Source organism: Puma concolor, chromosome D2, assembly GCF_028749965.1.
Source record: "Puma concolor isolate L17-30 chromosome D2, mPumCon1.1.hap2, whole genome shotgun sequence".
Taxonomy (NCBI): Eukaryota; Metazoa; Chordata; class Mammalia; order Carnivora; family Felidae; genus Puma; species Puma concolor.
In genome coordinates, this window is record NC_141677.1 from 7,205,272 (window position 1) to 7,222,069 (window position 16,798).

Consider the following 16,798-nt stretch of genomic DNA (forward strand, 5'->3'; position numbering starts at 1 on the left):
TTTCCACCCGAGTGATGATGGCTCACATTATATCACAGAACAGGCATTTTGATAGGATACCTTACATAGAAAGTCAATATAAAGGCTTTAAAAATGTATTATGGCTGAACTCATTCTTGTTCTCACAACCACTGAAGACACAGCTAGTTACCACCAGTATCAAATCAAGTGACCGGAAAAAACACAACCGAACCCTGCTGTTCCCGTAATTCAAGATGGTTAAGTATGAAGGTAAATTTGGTATGTTATGTGATGACCAATGACTACTTTTTGTGAATAACCACTTAATTTGGAGAAGAGTTTTAAGGTAAGGTTAATCAGATACTTCGACATCAGAGTTCTGCAATAAGAAGAAAATTACCCTGTAGAGTATATGTATCCACTAAAAATGGAATGAAAAGGGGGGGTTACAAAATCCCAGTTTGTACATTAACAGCATACAAATTTGTAACAAGTCTGACAACCCATTTTGGTAACTAACACAATTAATATGTTAAAATGAGAACTGTAGTAAAGGCTACCTTGTGAGTTGTTGTATCCTTGTTCTATTCTACTGTGTATCAAAAACCTGTTTCCTGTCGGACTCCAGACAGAGATTCCATCAATGTAATCTTTGTCTTCAGATCCGCCGAGGGAAGGAAATTAATTTTCTTTAAAAACGTCCTGCTGTCTTGCCAATGCAAAAGCCCGATTCATAGGCAAGGCAGACAAATGCCACGTAAACCTGGCGGCAGCCTACTTCTCCAGCCTCGGGTCCTTCTGCTTCCCGGACGCCCTGCCTGAACTACCCCCAGAGTCTCAGCAAATACACATTACCTTCCACACATTCTTGCCTTTCCTCGCCTCCCCTGTGTATCAAACTCCTGCCATCCTGGATTCTGTAAAGCTTACTACTACTCGGACAGAATTATTGGCTTTCAGCATCATTTCAGGGTCTCAGTTCTTCAAACATTCTTTTGGTAAGTATCTTTTATGTCATTCATTTACGTGTCTGCCTCCCGTGCCACCCAGAGCTGAGGACAAGGGCCGTGCTCCATTCCCCGGAGTCTGGCGGGTGCCTGACACAAACCAGTGCTCAACGCTAGTCACGCTAAATAAATTTAGTGTGAATTTCAGCAAGGTGAATTTCTCCATTGCTGTAGCAGGTAAATCTTCTAAGAGTGGCTCACTCTGAGCATGCTCTCTCTCTCAGAGAGGCCGAGGTCTTAGCTACAGCAAATAACTGATCAGAGTAAGAGGCCACAACCCTCAATTTTAGGAAACCATGTTTATTGCCACAAACTGGTAAGTTGTGGAATACACAGTGGGACAGATGTTTTTTAGCCAGAGACTCTCAGGGGTATTATAATCTTTTATTTCAAAATTTGAAAGGATTGACACTAAAAATTCCTCTACACAGCCATACATGTAACACGCGGACTGACTGTATGGTGCGCATTTTCAATGATCAACCCTGTTTTTTCCCTCTTCCATCGAAAGGCACCCAAAATTCACGATTTGAGGATTCTGTGCAAAAATTATGTAGAGTACCAGCAAGTTATAATCACCTACTCGAGGGTACTTCTTAACTGACAGAAAAGGATGCTAGAAAGAAGACAGTCCTGGTCCAGTACACACTTACATCTACATTAAGTTAAAGTGTAATATCTTAGCCACTGGTTAATCATTAATCCTATCAAAGGGAAGCACAGATTACAATTGACAATAATCAATCAGATAAATCCAGTTCTTGTCAGCCTTCTGCACTTGATCTGAGTCAAAAGGCCGAGAAGCGATTTGTTAGCCTTCTGAACAGAACAATTCTTTAACCCCATCCCTCCTAATTTTATCCTGTGCCAAACCAAAATTATAATTTCAATTTTCTATGTACTTTCTCAGACAACTTGCTACATTCTAAAGAAAATCAAACAGGTGGCTAAGCACACAAGGTAAGTATAGACTCTGAAGGGAAGCAAATGACACTCATCTTAGGAAAGAAAGAAGAAAAAAAGCAAGACAGAGTGGAAAGGACAAATAATTATAGGGACTCCTACCCCATTCCTTTCCTGCCTGCCATAAATAGTAAGTCAATCCTATTAAAAAAAGATCATTCCTGGGGTGCCTGGGTGGATCAGTCAAATGCCTCACTTCAGCTCAGGTCATGATCTCACAGTTCATGGGTTCGAGCCCCGCGTTAGGCTCAGTGCTGACAGCTCAGAGCCTGGAGCCTGGAGCCTACTAAAGATTCTGTGTCTCCCTCTCTCTCTGCCCCTCTCCCACTCGCACTCTGTCTCTCTCCAAAATAAAAAATAAACATTAAAAAAATTAAAAGCCAAATCATTCCTTTCCTGTAAAAAGCTGAGTCTCTAACAATGCACAACATCAATCACAAGCACTTACAGGCTGGTTGATATGAAACCTTGTAGGCATTCTTCTCATTATGGCCGAGTCAAGGTCCTGAGGACGGTTGGTAGCCCCCATAACTATGACCTGGGTGGGCATAGAAAGAAAACACAAGGCATTAAATCCACTGATAATGCACCTTTTAGGATATTACTACTAGGGCTTAGAAGCTATGGAAAAATAAGGAGTGTTTACATCTTCTTTAAAAAATGACTTTAATCTAGTATTACTCAAAAATTTATACATACAAGTCAAAGTTAATCCTAAATGGATCCAATGATGGCAAAAGTGTAAGACTGATGCATTTCACCAGAATTTTAGTAACTAATACACTGTTTAGTTACTGAAGAATTATGAAGATTTAAAATAAAAAGTATTTTGCAATATATGGTTGCTCAGTGGCTACACACTGAATAACTAAAAGCCATTTAGGTTACAGCTTGGGAGTCTATACAGGGGACACTTCACGTCCTTCGATACTAAAATTAAATCATTTCCCCTGAGTCTAAGGATTCTGGTGACGGTAACAGGTACCGTGTACTTTTTCCTCTAGATTTCACACCACTATCTCACGGCACTGTCAGCCCTGCTGGTGATGTCTTCTCAATGCTACAATAAAACCTCAAGTGATCAAACTTTCAACAAGGGCAAAACTTAATCAGATAAATGCTGGGCAGAATTTAAAAAAGAAAAAAGAATTAGGTGCTTGGCTGGCTCAGTCGGTAGTGTGTGTGACTCTTGACCTTGGGGTTGTGAGTTTGAGCCCCATGTTGGGGGTAGAGATTACTGAAAAAATAATTAATTTTTAAAAAAAGAAAAGAAAATGCTGGTGACCTGCCAATCTCTGGGCCTATGCCACTTTACTCATAAAGGATATAGACATGAAAAATCAACGCAAATAAAGACAGAGATATCCAAAATAAGTTAATTTCTGGAAGCCCTCAATATTAACATTATTGTTGGTATTTTTTATAGAACCCAATAACAGCCCACATCTGCTACCCAAAATGAAATTTATCAGTATTCTAATGGAAACTTTTCTTTAATATAATTTTATTTCAGCCTAAGAGGTTCTCAATTTCTGAAATAATCTGAAATCTAACTTCCAGAACATGCTGAAAGATCCATTAAACCTTATATTCTACTTCTACTCTGTATTTAATGACATTCAAGAGACAAATTATTTTCAATTTAACTGTTGACAGGTTGCCACCTAGAGGAAAAAAATGTAAATACAAAGGTAAATTTGAGAAATGTTAGTTCCACAATATAATGCAATTTTGTATTTAAATTAAGTGGTCCTAAAATCAAAATATTAAGGCTCTTACCTATTTTTCAAATTAGACTTTCCACAACCCTATAAAATTAGTAAAGTAAAATTTCCATCAAATGTAAAACAAAGAAGTCCTAAAAGTGATCAAAGGAACTAATTGCATAGGATAATGTATGAGTAGAAGAACATTTTGAGATACAGTATACATTACGTGTTAGAAGAGATTCAAAGTGATACGGAAGCTTGCAGAAGACTGACCACATCAACTTAAAATAAAAACAAAGCAAACCCCAGTATGGCAGATGGGATGCTAAAAATTAGGATCAAGGAATCTAAACAAATCCAGCACAACACAGTCTAATGGATACATACAGGATGATAACAGGTACTCAGGATGAAGAAAAAGCAAGTGATTCAAACTACCTGTTTCCCTTAAAGAAGCTCTTTCAAGCAGTGATTTTAAGAGGCAAAAACGGATCAACTGTACACACACATCTTAACTCTAGTGCAAATGAGCAAAAATCCAAAATGGGAAGAAACAGTACTGTTTTAGTATTTAAGCAGAAAAATTCGTGCTTTGGTTGACTTTTTAGAATCTTTAAAACATGTGATGCTTTATCATTTAACATTTAAAATAATCAGATCTAAAAATATGCCTGAAACCTTTACCTACGTCAGCAACTACCCTACATACACAGTTAACTTGTATGTCTCATGTCTTAGCAGATGAAGAACATGTCATCAGGTACCTCTGACCCCCAGTGTGGGTGGCGGGTACCTTCGGACCCCCAGTGCCGGAAGTGGGTACCTCGGACCCCCAGTGCGGGTGGCGGGTCTGATTGGGCCACTCGGCTACCTCTGTTTCCACTGTAGGATATCACACATACAAGAAAAAGCTGGGGTACTGGGCTTGATCCGTAACCACAGAATAGATAATTTTAGAGAAAGCCTGACTGGCTCGTTCAATGAAAGAATATGTCTAAAACTAACATTCAAATTAACATCAATCTTAATCCCCTCAACGCACAAAAAAGCTTGAAAAAATTTGTCAGCTTTATAAAAAATTAACATCTTCATTTGCTATGAAGGTTTATCACAGTGAACACAGTAAATTATTACCATCAGTGTAATAAAGAATGACGGTTCTGAAAACTCAGTGTTGTTTCGTATCAGAACCATGCTGTGTGGCTCTGGAGAATACTTCATCCAAATGCTATTTTCTTGACTTCTAAAACTACACTCTGATACGAAATAATATTAAACGATTTTCTCTTACATGGGCTAACTATTCACTAGTCTAAGTGTTTTCAATACTGTTGCTTAGGAGGATAATCAGTTTTTGGAAACCTGTAAACTATTCCCATTTTGAACAGATTTATTAGCACCAATTACTAACAACATTGTTTCTATTACCGTCACCTAAATTTACAGATGTTATACTTTGTTTTCTATCACCCAAACACTAACGGCAACTTTCCCTCATCATGAAATTATATTTTCATGAAGGTGATGTACAAGGAGGACATGTGGCTTAATATTCTCTTTAAGGATGGTGTTTTAATTTTTGATTTATGGTAATGTGGTGGATGTAGGAGATCCTTAAGCCCTCCAGCTATAAAACAAAAATAATAAAGTATAAAAAAACTCAATCAATCAACGAATCTGCAAAAACGTAAAGGAATTAAGATAAGGCCAACAGTGAAGTCTACACATAAGGGAGGCAAGGGAGGGTAGAAGCTGCCCACGTACCACACAGAAATGTACAGATCTTAGGCAGTGGGGCTTGCACTGGACACCTTATAGGCTTAGTGATAAGAGGCCACCCTATATAAAGCTGGGACTCATGAAGTAGGAGGGCCTGAAACAGTGTGAATATTAGAAAACGCAGTCAGTAGAGTCAAGATTTGGTTCTTGGTCAGATGTATAAACACACACACACAAAATCCCTACGATTTCATGGTTCTTCACCAGCTAACCTGGATCTCAGACCTGAATTTACCTAGTGCTGAAAAAAATCTGGCAGAAGACAAAAAAAATCCTCTTAGGAGCAACAAACCTTCAACATAGGTTCCAAAAATCTATGCACACAGTTTTACCAAATATGACTTTTCCCATGAAATCACAAAACACACAAGCAAAAACCACATAAAGTCAAAAAAGGACAGAACCAGATCTATAGTCATATGTGAGAACTGCTGAATAGACTATAAAATTAGTATGTTAACATATTTAAAGGAATAAAAAAACAATCACATAGCAAATACTTGTTAACTGGTACTAAGTTATACCAGGCAAGTTATAAGCACTTAACTTCCTTAAAACCATTCAACAGTTTGCAGTGGATGCTATCCTTCCCTTTTTTATAGACAGTACTCCCTCCATTCAGATACAAAGTGACTGTATTATCTGATCAAGGTCACACAGCTAGTTGATGCCAGGACTCTGGTTCTCTAATCCAACTGGAAACATGAGTTGATGGGTCAGAGCCCATCAAAACTGACCCGTCAGACTTCAAGAAGGATCTAAAAGAATCTCTAGGACTAAAAAATGTAAGTAAACTCAAGAAAAAGGTTAACTCTAGCAGAAGAGATGCAACTAAAGTTAAACTTTAGTTAAACTTTAGTTTAACTGGCAAATTAAACTAAAAAAAATAAAAACATTTCTCAGAATGTAGCACAAAGAGAGAAAATACGAAAGAGAGATAAAACACGCGCAGTGTAAACAGGAGCATCCAACGGGCATCCCATAGGAAGATCACATGGGGAACGGAGGGAAATGATACGTGAAGAATGGCTGCATTTTTCAGTTTTGGTTCTCGAACTGCCATTTCCAGTAATGTGGCAGAAAAACAAACATGCGGGGGGAGGTGTTTTTTGTTTTTTTGTTTTTTTTTTCTTTTAATGAAAATACATTACTGTTCTGGCAGGAAAGTATGGATTATTCAGAGGCAAAGAACTAAGAGAAAATGGAAACCGCAAGAGGTACATTGAACAAGACAGGTGGCTTTCCCTTTGGGGCCATACCAGGGGACCGTGGTTCTGGTTTTCAGAGCCCACAGGGCGCAGAGACAAAGCGTAGGATAAAAGACTTTCATAAAAGTGGGATCCTAAGGAAAGTACATGGGGCAGGAAGTGGGAAAGTGTGTGAGTTCCAGCAGCTAATGAAAGTAGTAAAGTGAAACTAAGGGGACAGGAACTGAGAGGAGGGAGTCTAAGATTCACGGTAAAGGGTCGAAACGTGCACAGAGTACCCACAGCCGCTAGTTGTTTCCTTTCCCTCAGCGGAGAGACTTCACCCTGGTTTTCTCTTTTCTGTAGTATTTGTTTCAGGCACTTAGGCAACCTTTTAACATTGTGTTTAACATAAACCCTCAAAATGACCAAAAGTATACACGAACTATTCTTTCAGATCCCCATCACTTAATGGTAAGTATAAATAATTATTAAAAACAAAAACAAAAACAAAGAACTTCTCAACAAAACCAGAAGATGGTTCTTTGAAAGAATTAACAAAATTGATAAACCACTAGCCAGTTGGATCAAAAAGGAAAAGGAAAGTACCTAAATAAATAAAATAAAAAATTAAAGAGGAGAGATCACAATCAACACAGCAGAAATAAAAACAGTAATAAGAGAATATTATGAGGAATTATATGCCAATAAAATGGGTAATCTGGAAGAAATGGACAAATTCCTAGAATCATATAAGCTACCAACAGTGAAACAGGAAGAAACAGAAAATTTGAACAGACCCATAACCAGTAAGGAAATAGAATTAGTAATCAAAAATCTCCCAAAAAACAAGAGTCCAGGCCCAGACGGCTTTCCAGGGGAATTCTACCAAACGTGAAGCCAGCATTACCTTGACTCCAAAACCAGACAGAGACCCCGCTAAAAAAGAACTATAGACCGACTTCCCTGATGAACATGGAGGCAAAAATCCTCAACAAGATTATTAGCCAACCGGCTCCAACAATACATCAAAAAAATTATTCACCATGACCAAGTGGGATTTATACCTGGGATGCGGGGCTAGTTCAATATCCACAAAACAATTAACATGATTCATCACATCAATAAAAGAAAGGACAAGAACCGGGGCACCTGGGTGGCTCAGTCAGTTGAGTGTCCGACTTTGGCTCAGGTCATGATCTCACAGTCTGTGAGTTTGAGCCCCGCGTCGGGCTCTGTACTGACAGCTCAGAGCCTGGAGCCTACTTCAGATTCTGTGTCTCCCTCTCTCTCTGCCCCTCCCCCACTCATGCTCTGTCTCTCTCCGTCAAAAATAAAATAAACATTAAAAAAATGTTTTAAAAAAAGAAAGGACAAGAATCATATGATCCTCTCAATAGATGCAGAGAAAGCATTTGACAAAATACAGCATCCTTTCTTGATAAAAACCCTCAAGAAAGTAGGGATAGAAAGATCAACCTCGAGATCATAAAAGCCATATAAGAAAGACCCAACGCTAATATCATCCTCAATGGGGAAAAACTGAGAGCTTTCCCCCTAAGGTCAGGAACAAGACAGGGATGCCCACTCTTGCCACTGTTATTCAATATAGTATTGGAAGTCTTAGCCTCTGGAATCAGACAACACAAAGAAATAAAAGGCATCCGAATCAGCCAGAAGGAGGTCAAACTTTCACTCTTCACAGATGACATGATACTCTATATGGAAAACCCAAAAGATTCCACCAAAAAACTACTAGAACTGATTCATGAACTCAGCAAAGTTGCAGGATATAAAATCAATGCACAGAAATTGGTTGCATTCCTATAAACCAACAATGAAGCAACAGAAAGAGAAATCAAGGAATCGATCCCATTTACAATTACACCAAAAACCATAAAATACCTAGGAATAAATCTAACCAACGACGTGAAAAATCTATACACTGAAAACCATAAAAAGCTTATGAAAGAAATTGAAGACACACAAAAAATGGAAAAAGATTCCATGCTCCTGGATAGGAAGAACAAATGTTATTAAAATGTCAATACTACCCAAAGCAATCTACATATTCAATGCAATCCCTATCAAAGTAACACCAGCATTCTTCAGAGAGCTAGAACAAATAATCCTAAAATTTGTATGGAACCAGAAAAGACCCCGAATAGCCAAAGCAATCTTGAAAAAGAAAACCGAAGCAGGAGGCATCACAATCCCAGACTTCAAGCTATACTACAAAGCTGTCATCATCAAGACAGTATGGTACTGGCACAAGAACAGACACTCAGATCAATGGAACAGAATAGAGAACCTAGAAATGGACGCACAAACGTATGGCCAACTAATCTTTGACAAAGCAAGAAAGAATATCCAATGGAATAAAGACAGTCTCTTCAGCAAGTGGTGCTGAGAAAACTGGACAGCGACATGCAGAAGAATGAATCCGGACACTTTCTTACACCATACACAAAAACAAACTCAAAATGGATGAAAGACCTAAATCTAAGACAGGAAGCCATCAAAATCCTCAAAGAGGAAACAGGCAAAAACCTCTTTGACCTCAGCCACAGCAACTTCTTACTCAACACGTCTCCGGAGGCAAGGGAAACAAAAGCAAAAATGAACTACTGGGACCTCATCAAAATAAAAAGCTTCTGCACAGCGAAGGAAACAATCAGCAAAACTAAAAGGCAACTGACAGAATGGGAGAAGATATTTGCAAATGACAGATCAGATAAAGGGTTAGTATCCAAAATCTATAAAGAATTTATCAAACTCAACACCCAAAAAACAAATAATCCAGTGAAGACATGGGCAAAAGACATGAATAGACACTTCTCCAAAGAAGATATCCAGATGGCCAACCGACACATGAAAAAATGCTCCACATCACTCATCATCAGGGAAATACAAATCAAAACCACACTGAGATACCACCTCGCACCTGTCAGAATGGCTCACATTAACAACTCAGGCAACAACGGATGTTGGCGAGGATGCAGAGAGAGAGGATCTCTTTTGCATTGCTGGTGGGAATGCAAGCTGGTGCAGCCACTCTGGAAAACAGTATGGAGGTTCCTCAAAAAACTAAAAATAGAACTACCCTACAACCCAGCAATTGCACAACTAGGCATTTCTCCACGGATACAGGTGTGCTGTTTCGAAGGGACACATGCACCCCCATGTTTATAGCAGCACTATCAACAATAGCCAAAGTATGAAAAGAGCCATCGATGGATAATTGGATAAAGAAAATGTGGTGTATATATATACAATGGTATTACTCGGCAATCAAAATGAAATCTTGCCATTTGCAGGTACGTGGATGGAACTGGAGGGTATTATACCTAGTGAAATTAGTCAGAGAAAGAAAAAATATCATAGGACTTCACTCCTATGAGAACTTTAAGAGACAAAACAGATGAACATAAGGGAAGGGAAACAGGGAGGGGGACAAAACAGAAGAGACTCTTAAATACGGAGAACAAACTAAGGGTTACTGGAGGGGTCGTGGGAGGGGGGATGGGTTAAATGGGTAAGGGGCACTAAGGAATTTCCTCCTGATATCACTGGTGCACAATATACTCATTTGGATGTAAATTAAAAAAATAATAAAATTATAAAAAATAAATAAATAAAAATCAATAAAACCAACCAAAAAGTTAAAACATTTTTTTTTCTAGGCCCAGAAAACTAAGTATTAAACATTTTGTATCAGTGAAATATGAAATAAATTATTAAATGAATTGATAAAGTTTTACTAACAAATGACTGAACCAACAACAACAAAAAACTTCTCTAAAAAAGCCTAAGAAGTAGCCCACTAAATTTCCTCCTACTACCACCGCCACCCCCCACACCCGTCGCCACTGCCACCAGCACCCACTGCTGCCCCCCATCCCCCATCAGCACCCACCACCACCACCGGCTCAAGGCAGATTTCTTTCACACACCTGACAGCTGTGGTCAGTATCCAATCCGTCCCACAGACTCATAAACTGAGCTTTCATCATGGCGGTAGCTTCATGGTCAGAACTTGAACGGTTTCGCAGAAAGGAGTCTAGAAGGAAGAAGTCCTCAACCTTAGAAACTAATTTGAATTATTTACTCATCGTAAAACTTCAAACCATTAACCAAAAAATCAAAAGCTAACAAATCTGTGAAAGAGTACAAGACAAAGAGTTCAACTATCCCTTTTCATACATTGGTCTGATACAACAATTTTGGCAAATAATTAAGAAATTAAAACGCAATCAACTCCCAATCTTTAATTCTTTCCTATCAATACATTAATGCCAACATATGTAAAGAAGTACAGGATCGGGTAATTAGAAGATACGGATCAAGTGGTGTCTTGGAGGAAGGTCTGTATGCTTTGGCCCTAACATCCCAGGTTATGTGCATCCTATGTATTCTTAATTGTGGGTCACACTCTTTTTCTTCACACGATTTTCCTGGAAATAAAGAAAAATGGCATTGGAAAAATGTCAAAACACCATTCCGTGGGAAATGCAGGACAGAAAATGGTTTCGAACACACATGCTCATAGGCATGTGCATATACGTGACACAATGTAAAGAAGCCAGCAAGAAAATACACCAGAACGCTAATCGCTTTAGTTATCTCTCAGTGACAGACTTGAGGACAATTTAAATGTTCTCTTGAACTATTTGCTGTCTTCCCAATTATCTACAAAGAACATGAAATGCTTTTAAAGAGGGGTAGGAGGAACAGTACCTCCTAGTTATGAAAAAAAGACAGTCATAAGTCCTAGATTTTCTAGTATAATCCTATTTCAAGTGCTTTGTCTTCTATCCCTTCAAATAACTAGCATTTTAGCACTGAAACTACAATCATACGTGTGAGTTACACAGAAATGCTTTGGTCCAAACTTAAAAAAATTTTTTTTTTTTACAGGGTCTTCGGATGACAAATACACATTCTGGATTTTCATTTGTAGTTTCAGTTTCATACAATCCGTCCCACTGTTGGACTAGGTACCAAACTAACCCATCTACTCTGGAGGTAGAAAATGTAGTCATTTTTAAATTGCTTCTTTTTAAAGATAATATGTGTCAGTACAGCTGCCAGCTAACCACCATAATTCTGCTATCAATTATTCCTAAATCATCTTCATTACTAAGAAGTTGGTTCTGGCAAGACAGCTGCTTGAAATAATATAAAAAACTTAAAATGCTGGAGAAGTATAAATAACCTAACTATATTAGTAATTACATCAAATGTTAAATGTAGGGGCGCCTGGGTGGCCCAGTCGGTTAAGCGTCCAACTTCAGCTCAGGTCATGATCTCACAGTTCATGGGTTCAAGCCCTGCGTCAGGCTCTGTGAGCCTGGATCCTGCTTGGGAACCTGTGTCTCCCTCTCTCTCTGCCCCGTCCCTACTTGCGCTCTGTCTCTCTCTCTCTCTCTCTCAAAAGTAAATAAACATAGAAGAAAAATTAAAGAAAAAATGTTAAATGTAAATGGTCTTAGAGTACCTACATAGGTGGTTAGGAAATCAGACTGGACAGTTAGGAAACCCAAATGTGTGCTGCTTACAAGAGACACTTTAAATCTAAGAGCTCAGAATGTTGCAAAGGATGGAAAAAGACACATATGTAAATACTAACAAAAAAGTTGGGAAAAAAATATTTTTAAAGTTAATGCATACCCGACAAATGGTGCTAGAACAACTGAACATCCATGTGCTAAAAATCTATCTAGACAAAGACCTTATACTGTGCACAACAATTAACTGAAAATTGATTCTAGATCTAAATGTAAAACACAAAACTGCAAAACGTCCAAAGATAACATAGGAGAAAATCTACATGACCTTGGGTTTGGTGATGAGTTTTTAAATACAACACCAAAAGCATAATCGATCCAAAAAAAAAAAAAAAAGTTAAGTTGGGCATTATTAAAATTTAAAAATGCTCAAAAATGAACTACTGGGACCTCATCAAAATAAAAGTTTCTGCACAGCGAAGGAAACAATCAGCAAAACTAAAAGGCAACTGACAGAATGGGAGAAGATATTTGCAAATGACAGATCAGATAAAGGGTTAGTATCCAAAATCTCTCAAGAACGTATCAAACTCAACACCCAAAAAACAAATAATCCAGTGAAGACATGGGCAAAAGACATGAATAGACACTTCTCCAAAGAAGATATCCAGATGGCCAACCGACACATGAAAAAATGCTCAACACCACTCATCATCAGGGAAATACACATCAAAACCACAAGGAGAGGGGTGCCTGGGTGGCTCAGTCGGTTTAGCGGCCGACTTCAGCTCAGGTCATGATCTCGCAGTCCGTGAGTTCGAGCCCCGCGTCGGGCTCTGTGCTGACAGCTCAGAGCCTGGAGCCTGTTTCAGATTCTGTGTCTCCCTCTCTCTGACCCTCCCCCGTTCATCCTCTGTCTCTCTCTGTCTCAAAAATAAATAAATGTAAAAAAAAAAACAAAAAAAAAACTAAAAAAAAATTTAAAACCACAAGGAGATACCACCTGGCACCTGTCAGAATGGCTCACATTAACAACTCAGGCAACAACGGATGTTGGCAAGGATGTGGAGAAAGAGGATCTCTTTTGCATTGCTGGTGGGAATGCAAGCTGGTGCAGCCCCTCTGGAAAACAGCATGGAGGTTCCTCAAAAAACTAAAAATCTAACTACCCTACAACCCAGCAACTGCACTACTAGGTATTTATCCGAGGGATACAGGTGTGCTGTTTCGAAGGGACACATGCACCCCCATGTTTATAGCAGCACTACTGACAATAGCCAAAGTATGGAAAGGGCCCAAATGTCCATTGATGGATGAATGGATAAAGAAGATGTGGTATACACACACACACACACACACACACACACACACACAAAGGAGTATTACTCAGCAATCAAAAAGAATGAAATCTTGCCATTTGCAACTACGTGGATGGAACTGGAGGGTATTACGCTAAATTAGAGAAACACAAAAATCATATAACTTCACTCTTATGAGGACTTTAAGAGACAAAACAGATGAACATAAGGGAAGGGAAACAAAAATAATATAAAAACAGGGAGGGGGACAAAACAGAAGAGATTCATAAACATGGAGAACAGGGTTATTGGAGGGGTTGTGGGAGGGGGGATGGGCTAAATGGGTAAGGGGCACTAAGGAATCTCCTCCTGAAATCATTGTTGCACTAGATGCTAACTAATTTGGATGTAAATTAAAAAAAATAAAAAATAAAACAAGCTAAAAAAAATGTTTTAAATGCTCAATAAAGAAAAACAAAATTAAAAATTCTTCCCTGTGGAAGACACTGGTAAGAGAAGAGATAAGCCAGGGCGCCTGGGAGGCTCAGTTGGTTGAGCATCTGACTTCTGCTCAGGTCATGATCTCATGGTTGTGGGTTCCAGCTGTGGGTCAGGCCCTGTGCTGACAGCTCAGAGCCTGGAGCCTGCCTTGAATTCTGTGGCGCTCTCTCTATGCCCCTCCCCCACTCATGCTCTGTCTCAAAAATAAGCATTTAAAAAAAGAGACAGTGAGAGAGAGAGACAGAGAGAGAGAGAAGAGAGAGAGTAGATATAAGCCACAGACTAGGACAAAAGATTTTCAAACTACTTCCCTGATAAAAAGTGTGTATCCAAAATATACAAAGAACATAAAATTAAATAATAAGAAAACAACCCAATTAAAAAATGGGCCAAAGAGCTGAACACACACTTCAAAGATACACGGATGGCAAATAAACACATGAAAAGATGCTCAACGTCATATGTCGTTAGGGAACTGTAACTTTAAATGACAATGAGTACCGTTCGCTACATGCTTGCTAGGATAGCTAAATTCCAAAACACTGATTATATCAAGTGATGGACAGGATGCTGAGCAAGAGGACCGCTCATTCATTGCCAGTGGAACTGCAAAATCACAGAGCCATCTTGGAAGCCAGTTTGGTGGTTTCTTACAAAGCTAGAGTTTCACTGTAGGATCCAGCAAACGCGCTCCCAGGCATTTACCCAATTGAGCTGAAAATGTATGTCCACGCAAAATCTTGCACATCACTGTTGTTAGCAGCTTTATTCACAATCGCCCCAAATTGGAAGCAACCAAGATGTCCCTCAACAGATGAATGGATAAACAAACCGTGGTACAACCACACAATGGAATATTACTCAGCCATAAAAAGAAATGAGCTACTAAGCCACAAAGACACGGAGGAGCCTTAAATGCATATTGCGAAGTGAAAGAAGCCAGTCTGAAAAGGCTACATACTGTATGATTCCAATTACAATATTCTGTAAAAGGCAGGATAGTAAAAAGACTAGTGGCTGCTGGGACTTTGGGAGTTTAGGATGAACAGGTGGGGCACAGGGGGTTTTCAGGGCGGTGAAACTATTCTGTCTGATACAGTAATGGTAGATACAGGACATTATGCATTAGTCAAAGCCTATAAACACAAAGAATGACCCTTAATATAAACTACGGACTTTAGTGATTAATAATGTAGCAATACAGGCTCATCAATTATAACAAATGTACCACACGAATGCAAAGTACCGATAATAGGAAAACTGTGTGTGTAGGGGATGTGTGTATGGGAACTTTCTACGTTCTGCTTTCTGTAAACTTAAAACGGTTCTAAATAACAGAGCCCAGTTTAAAAAAAAAAAAAAAAAACAGCTTAACGAATATCTGAGATTGTAAGAAAGAGAAAAAAACAACCGTCAGAACTCAGGAAATATGTGGTGGGAGCATGAGGTGTCTGTGCCAACCGTGGACACGTGCACTTGTGGACACGGCAGGGAGGCAGGGACGCGTGTACCGCCTCGGCGTTCATGTCCACGCTGAAACCAAGCCGCTCAAAAGGATGTACACTCACAGAAAGTGTAGACAAGAAAAAAAATCCTGCTCACTACTACAGGGAGTTAAAGACCAAGTCTGTCTTGTCTGTGCTCTGGGGGTAAACAGGTCTCCCCTGAAAAATAAAAAACTAAGGTCACAGGGGCTCTCCCTCAGGCACGAAGACTGGATTTGTGCTGTCATTCAGTCTAGGAACATCCACACTGAGAAATTATCATAAAAATTAGCCCTGAATGATCAGACTCCACACACAGGCTCCAAGTGGAAGGTAGGAAAAGCACTCTGACTGGTCTTAGGCAACACAGAATTCTCCTATAAAAACAAGCTGTAGGCTATCTAACGTTAGAAATGAGCCAAGGAAACAAGTTAGTATGAAACACTTAACAATACAAAGGAGAAGTAGAATTTCAGACAACAGAACAATCCAAAAAAACTATATATAAAAACAGTATGCTTAAAACTGAGACATAAGGGGGTGGTGCCTGGGTGGCTCAGTTGGGTTAAGCGTCCAACTCTTGGTTTTGGCTCAGGTCGTGATCTCACGGTGTGTGGGTTTGAGCCCTACTGACAGCACAGCCTGCTTGGGATTCTCTCTTTCCTCTCTCTCTGACCCTCCCCCACTCATGGTGTCTCTGTCTCTCCCAAGATAAATAACTTAAAAAACAAAAACAAAAACAAAAAAAACCAAGACATAAAAGGGACTGAAATTCAAACAGAAAAGCAACTATAGTGAAAAAAGGGAAATTTAAAAAAGAACCAAATAGAACTTCTAAAGTTCAAATGCAATCAACAGAATACAAACCCAATGGCTGTGAGGTTAACATAGCCAAGCAAAGAACTGCTTTTTAAAACTTAAAGATTGATGTTTTAGTTGTATCGTTATTTTATGTATCAACAAAGTTTTAAATGTTGCCAAGTAAGTTATAATACTCAAAAAACTCTGCCAATTAAATTATAACATGTTACCCCAACTTCAGAAAGGTTAAAGTGTAAATAACAAAATGGTATATTTTAGAACTGATGAAATATGGGAGAACTCGATGTGGCAATGACTCAAAATTAAGTAGAGAGGGTAGATACATATATAAATATAAATATATACATACATAAAATGGAAGTCTCGCCACAATCAAAGATACGCAGTGGCTGAGAAATTTTCTGGAATGAAAACCACGCATCATCAGATTAAGAACCACAGTAAGTCTCAGTGGGATAATAAAAATAAATACAGACCTGGAAAAACCATAATCAAACAGGAGAACAAGATAAAAATCTAATAACACTAGAGAGAAAAGATAAAATTACTTACAAAGCAATATTTGACTATAAGCAGAATT

At 38.8% G+C, this 16,798-nt stretch overlaps 1 protein-coding gene across 2 annotated transcripts in view; it reads right to left on the bottom strand.

The window, feature by feature from the left end:
- The window catches only part of ATAD1 (ATPase family AAA domain containing 1), a 55,752-nt gene that overhangs the window by 12,677 nt on the left and 26,277 nt on the right, over positions 1 to 16,798 (bottom strand). For both annotated transcript variants that reach the window (XM_086679525.1, XM_086679524.1), the window contains 2 exons: positions 10,560 to 10,666; positions 2,380 to 2,469 (listed from right to left, as the gene is read on the bottom strand). In XM_086679525.1, the coding sequence (XP_086535651.1) occupies positions 2,380 to 2,469; positions 10,560 to 10,666 (197 nt within the window). The remainder of the gene's footprint in view (positions 1 to 2,379; positions 2,470 to 10,559; positions 10,667 to 16,798) is intronic.